Raw genomic sequence first — 6,076 nt, forward strand, 5'->3', positions numbered from 1 at the left:
TTTTCGTTTTGTGTTTTATATAAAAATATATGTACAACAACATTTATTGCTAAAAAATAATTATCATTTAGCATAATTCTTCACTTTGATGCTCATTGTCCCCGTCTCTTTCCTAGTTATACGACATGAAAACCCGCACAGTATAACTGCAAAAGAAACAGTGGTCTATGTTCTGTGGGCCACCTCCTATGGATGGAGTGGAGACTTTTGGCGTGGGCTTGCCAGAGCCAGCTAGCATAGCACAATACCAACCCCGTTTTCCACACTTCTTGGTTCCTCTGATGAAAAAGAATAAACAATTGGTTCTATATGGTTCTACTCGTATGCACAACATACAAGAGAACACTCCATGGCGTTCATGTTCCCCCCTGTGTAATGTCATGGTTGGCTCACGTAGTTTGTAAGCTAGCATCAACACCCACACACGCACGCACTCGTTCGAGTCGCCTCACACACTTACAGACTTTTACAAATTGTCAGAGTTTCGCGATGCGCGTAGAGGCGTTTGCCCGTCTGTTCACGACTCAGTCGCTGTCGCTGTTGCTGTCGCTGCCCTTGTCCCGGTCCAGCCGCTGCGCCGCCGACCACTTGTCTTTGGCCGTCCACAGCGGCTTCAGCTTCGCCAGCAGCCGCACGTTGTTATCTTTAAACAAAATCGAAAATGAAAACATATTGCGGTAGTGTTGGTTTATTCCAGCTGTAGTCAGTCGAGCAGGTGCTCACCGTGATGCTCCTGGAAGGTGCCCGCCGTGCCTCCGAGCTCGGTGGGTAAGTACTCCGCGGGGAACTGCTCGTGGAAAGAGTCCATGGCGCCCGAGTGGCACTGGATCTGAAAGCACGCCGAGCGTCAGTCGGGCAAGTCCCCAGGGTCCACAGCGGTCATGAGAAAACCCATAGGTGACGCTTCTCCTCGTACCAGGTCAGCGAGCTCCTTCTTCATGAAGGGCTTGAGGAAGGACATGAGGGTGGGCAGGAAGTAGCTGCAGTTGACGATGTGGATCTCCTTGAGGCGCACGGGCATGCCCTCCTGGATCATGCCGATGAAGCGCCGCACCAGCGGCACGGGGAAGCGCCACAGGTGGCTGAAGCACATGTTGGTCATGTCCATGACGACGGACAGCCCCTCCTGCGGCCCGCGCACCAGGAACTGCGCCTCCGACTGTGGGTTAGAGGAGAGAGGCGGGTTAGGGCAGGGCGTTGACCGCTGGAGCGGAGAGCGGCACCGCGCCTAGGCGGCCGGCAACGGCGCGCACACCCAGGCGAGTTGGGCTGCCTACACCGCGGGGGACTGCGCGGCGAGAACGAGCGCGGAGGATTAGTCGTAAGCAGTGAGTTTGTTTCGACAACATCAAAATTGGTACTCTCATTTTGCTCACTAAATGGCGGGCTTTCTTTTTAGAGCGCGCGAGCTAAACTTGGGTTTTGGGAATTGAAAAAATTAAAAATATGAAAACGAGAGCTTTTTTGGTTAACACGGTATTCTCAGGTATTATCCAGAAAGTACGTCCGTCATTCGCCGTCGCAACTGGCAAGTTCGCCCTCCTCCAGAGCTCGCATACCGCCTAGTAGGCAGGCAACATCATGCCTGCAGGACATGCGTGCGCTGCTCGGTGGCCTACCCCGAGTCTCGCAGGCGCCGAGCTCCCAGCCCAGTAAACTTGCCGAATGGATCGGAGAAAAACGGAGGTACTGTCTGGCTAGACGGTGCCCGAGTGGAAGTAGTTCGCGGCATCGAGAGTGTGGTTTGTGGTTTCAGTTTGATGGAGCCGCCGGCGGGTGGGCCAGCCCGCAACACGGCACTGCCCCGCGGCGGGAAGGCAGACCCACCGGGGCCCGGAAACAACAGAGTTATTGTCGCAAATAATTCCACTCGGGCTCATGCACGAGGTGCTGCATCGGGCGGCCGTCCCAACGTGGTCCCGGCTTGTTAGCTAGTATTTTTTTGTTTTGTTTTTCCCCAGTCCGATTAAGCTTGTTTGGACTGTACTGCAGGAGCCGAAGCAAAAGAAGCTTGTCTGACTAGGCTTACTTACCGTCATCATGAATATTCTCGAGCCGTCCGAGAAGACGTACTTGGACGCATCCGTATGCCTGAATCTGCACAAGATCATCAGGTGGTTCTTTGGCGACAGCTTAGGCATTGGCGCGTAGAACCTGTAAATAAAATAAAAATCGCAATAAGCTTTTAGGCTTTTAGTTTTATTTGCTGCGAGGCACCCACTGATTTTTACACACCCACGAGAGTCATTTCTTTAATCAGGTACAATCTTGAAATCTCAAGAAAACTGCATTTGGAATTGCACGCAGAAAAATAAAAGTCGGTTCCGTCCAAATCGGTTTAACTGTACAATTTTACACCCGTGCAAAAGAATAAACTGGGTGTAAAAATATTTAGCTGTAGAGCTAAGTGACATTAGCTACACGGTTAATAAATGTTGTGGTTTACTATATGGCTAAAAAATTAGCCCTGATGCTAAATAAATTAGCCCAGTCTATTCAGTTAATTTTTTAGCTCCGGTGCTAAAAACTTAGCAGAGCCACGAATTTTTTTTCTGCGTTTGCATTTCACAATTCATGATTCAAGAAGAGACTTTTGTGGGCGCAGGTTAGGCATGACGGAACACGTGACTCACACTGTGTCCAGGCCCTGCTTGATCTGGTCGCGATCCACGTCCCAGTGATCGAAGAACTGCGGCACGTCCAGGATGCAGTGGAAGTATTTTATCATGCACTCTTTGGTCTTCTCTAGGTCGCCGTAGCACGACTGTAGGAACAGGAGCAGCTGCATGTCTGGAAACAAGTTTAAAGGAATAGTCTAGCTCAAAACTTTCTCTCTGTCTTTTCTTTTTTTCAAGCAAGTCTGCCGGATGCGGGCGCGCATTCTCTGTCATAGTCGCGCGAAATGAAAACAACGGAATGAGCGAATGCATGTATGAGCGAAGGATGCGCCGGGACTCTTCAACACGTAAGTTCACCGCGGTCCGTTGACACTTTCACTCTTATGGCGTTCGGCAGCAGGCGGGCCGCAAGGGGTCGGGGCAGTGCGACCGCTCGGCTCGGCTCGGCTCGGCTCTGCTCGGCTCGGCTCGGCTCGGCTCGGTCCTGCTCGACTCGTCAGTGTCATTCATGGTTGGCGCGCAGAGTTATGACGCAAGGCGCGAGCGGCAAAGAGGCTCGGAGTGTCGGGAGTGGCTCCTGTAAAATGGCACGATTGTCGCAACGCGGCGCAAATGAAGAAGAAAGGACCGCCGCGTTGGAGAGAGAGAATAAAGAGAGACAGATAGACAGACAGACAGACAGACAGACAGACAGACAGACAGACAGACAGACAGACAGACAGACAGACAGACAGACAGACACCGTCATTACGCGTGGTGTGACACCTCTGGGGCGCATCGTGGGGAAGGACCAGAGCAGCTTGGGCCGCGTGACGGGACAGCTCGAGTTGCGACAAACACGACGACGCGGGTGTATTGCGAGGGTGCTTTGCCCACCCGCGGTGCTGATCACGTACCTGTCATGCCGGGGAAGATCTCGTCTCCTCGGCCCTCGGACCACTTGCGCAGCTCGCTCAGCTTCTCGTTGGAGAGGTCCGGGTCGGCGGCGATGGCCTTCCCCAGGTCGAAGAAGTTGGCCACCACGGCCGCCATCTGGGGGTCCTCCACGTCCATGGCTGCAACAAGAAGCGACGCCCGTGAGCGAACGACGACGACGACAGCGAGTGCAGTGCGGGCGCGCGGAGGCGGAGTGCAGCCCGGCCGGCGCGCAGGAGCCGCGCGGGGACGACGTCAGGCGCGCACTGGGCGCCGCTCGTTGCACCGCACCGCTCCTGCAGAGCCCCGCGTGTCCCGACCGCCTAGCGGGCTGAGCCGGGCCGGAAACCGCATCCACATCCCTAGCGTTAGCGTACGTGAACAAGACGGATCTGGAGCGAGACCCCGCGGAGGCCTCCGCTAAACACGACCGGTAGGCGGCTCGTTCGAAGCCTCTAGCTTAGCTCTACTCTTAGCCAACTTTGCGGGGGGGGGGGGGGGGGCGTTAAACCGACTTGTGTCTGGAGGGCGGAGGAGCGGGGCCGGCCCGCGGCCAGGGTGCAGGCGGCAGGTGGCGGCTGCCACGGGGGTGGCGGTGCAAACGTCCATGGTCTCGGGGGAGGGCCGCCGTCACGTCGCCGTCAGTGTCTTCCTCGTGCTGCTTGTCGCGTCGCACTGCGGCAGACGACACTCGGGCCGGGGGGCGCTAACAGCCCCGGCGCGGCGGTGGTGGAGGGGGAGGCAAACACCAGCTCCAGCTCGGGTGGTGGCACGTCGGCAAACAGATGACAAGACCCGCCGGCGGTGGCCCGAAGGGCTTCTTCTTCCCGCGAAGTTATGCAGCTACCGACTCCCCTCCAAGCACCCGACCATGTACCTCTGATCAACGTCCCATCTTGTAGAAAAGCTCTTCTCTGTGCTCTGCGGAACAAGGCCAACGACCCGCCGCGACAAGCTATAAAAGCCTTTCGGCAAAATAGAACTCTTCCCCTGTTACCGGTTTCACCTCAAAGTTCTCTCCAATGGATCCATCACGATCACCACCAGCGTCGGGCTCGGCGCTAATCCCGGTCGCACGGGCAGCCCGAGGGGCAGCCACGGCCCGCACGTGCACGCGCCGTGGCGGCCGCGAGCGCGCGCGCGCACCCAGCTGATTACCCATCGGGAGAAGGTCCCGGGCCGCTCGCCGCCGCCTCTGGCCGCCGCACGGGACTCACCGCTCTGCTGATTAACGTGCACAACAACGAGAATGGCGCGCAGTGCTTCCCGCGTCCTCGAAGGGGGATCCCGGGCCTCGTAGAGCGTCCGCGTGAGTCCGGCAGAGTCTGGCAGCGGCGGCGACCGCCCGCGTTACTGTTACCACCGCGCCGTCCCAAGCGGTCCTCTCGCATCACCACGACGACGGCTCCGTCGCCCGTTGACCCGGCGACCTTCGCGGCGCGGGGCGGCCGGCTTATCGGCTGCTATGGTAGCCGCGCGCGGACGCAACGGAGTGCACTGACAACGCGCCCTAGAGCACCGCCGGGCACTGCCGCCGAGGACCGGGGACGGCCAGCCCGCGGACAGGCCAGCGCCGCGCCTGACCAACATCATTCCAAATGCCGTCACGTCGCTCCAGCAACGCATCTTGGCTATCCGTATTGGCACGCTCTTCGCACTCCACATTCCCCAGCACACGCGACCTTCCCGGACGGAGGGTCCCCGCCCCCTCCCCCTCTCCCACCAGCCCAGGGGGCGGGAGTGGTGAAGAAGAGAGGAGGGGGGCACTTCCCTCGCCATCGTTGTCCTGCCTCGCAGTTGCAGGCCTGTAGGCCGCCGTACCTGAACTGGACTCCGCGCAGCCTGTAGGGAACGTCCTCAAACTGCAGCACTTTGGTTATCCGCTCGCAATGTTTTGGGCGTCCTCGCCACGACACGCCACGCGACAGCGCCGTGCACCCGCTATAGTCCGCGCGGATGGAAGGAGCACGCTGTACTGGCTCTGGCCTGGCCCAAGGTTAGGCTCCCTGCGCCCCTCCACCGCGCTGCCCCGCCCCCCGCCGGCCCGTCCAGCGGACCCGGCCCCGCTTTCTTCGCGAGTTTTCCTTCTCCCCTTCTCTCTCACTCTCTCTCCTCCTCTCACTCTCTCGCTCGGTCGTCACCGTCGCCTCATCTCCTCCTCCCTCCACCTCACCACCTCACCTCCCCCGGGGCGTCCATATGGGCGATGTAGCAAGCCTTTCTTCCGAGTGCGCTTCCGCAAACTTCCTGGGCGGACGCCCGGGGGAAATTCGGCCCTTTCTCATTCCCTCCCACACACAATATCCGTTGCCGCGTCGATTCGAAACCTATTCCTGCGTCATTCGTTTCATTCCATTTTCCATTTCATTCATTCTCCTTGCAACGTGGCGCCGCGCAACCTCAACTGGCCGGCCTGTGGTCGCCCTCACTTCCATGACGTGGGCCTGCTGCACAAACGACGCTCGCCTTTATTTTTTATTTTTTTATTTTTTGCCAGGTGTCCTGGGTGGCGGAGAAAGTTAAGTGATGCTTCTCCCCCCCCC

General features: G+C 58.0%; 1 protein-coding gene across 3 annotated transcripts; it reads right to left on the minus strand.

Annotated features, from left to right (window-relative positions):
- Positions 1–5,522, minus strand: LOC113201978 (alpha-tocopherol transfer protein-like). Of its 3 annotated transcripts, none has more exons than XM_026416002.2 (7): positions 5,355–5,522; positions 3,515–3,673; positions 2,634–2,790; positions 2,034–2,154; positions 917–1,159; positions 724–829; positions 1–643 (listed from the first exon to the last, which is right to left on the minus strand). In XM_026416002.2, the coding sequence occupies exons 2-7, from the start codon at positions 3,669–3,671 to the stop codon at positions 525–527; spliced, it is 903 nt and encodes a 300-aa protein (XP_026271787.2). In that variant the 5' UTR covers positions 3,672–3,673; positions 5,355–5,522; the 3' UTR covers positions 1–524. The 3 variants fall into 3 exon arrangements, with proteins under 3 accessions (XP_026271787.2, XP_052128780.1, XP_052128779.1); XM_052272820.1 differs by lacking the exon at positions 5,355–5,522 and adding an exon at positions 4,751–4,947; XM_052272819.1 differs by lacking the exon at positions 5,355–5,522 and adding an exon at positions 4,049–4,187.
- Between the last annotated feature and the right edge of the window lie 554 nt (positions 5,523–6,076).

Source organism: Frankliniella occidentalis, unplaced genomic scaffold (assembly GCF_000697945.3).
Source record: "Frankliniella occidentalis isolate FOCC.00 unplaced genomic scaffold, Focc_3.1 Scaffold226, whole genome shotgun sequence".
Classification (NCBI taxonomy): domain Eukaryota; kingdom Metazoa; phylum Arthropoda; class Insecta; order Thysanoptera; family Thripidae; genus Frankliniella; species Frankliniella occidentalis.

Bases quoted from the DNA above. Each gene is read 5' to 3' on its own strand.
- LOC113201978 (XM_052272819.1), bottom strand. From the start codon at position 4,142: ATGGACGTTTGCACCGCCACCCCCGTGGCAGCCGCCACCTGCCGCCTG. The intron at 2,791-3,514 runs GTACGTGATCAG...ACTTGTTTCCAG, and splicing joins GATCTTCCCCGGCATGACAG to ACATGCAGCTGCTCCTGTTC. The intron at 830-916 runs GTACGAGGAGAA...GCGTGCTTTCAG, and splicing joins AGAAGGAGCTCGCTGACCTG to ATCCAGTGCCACTCGGGCGC.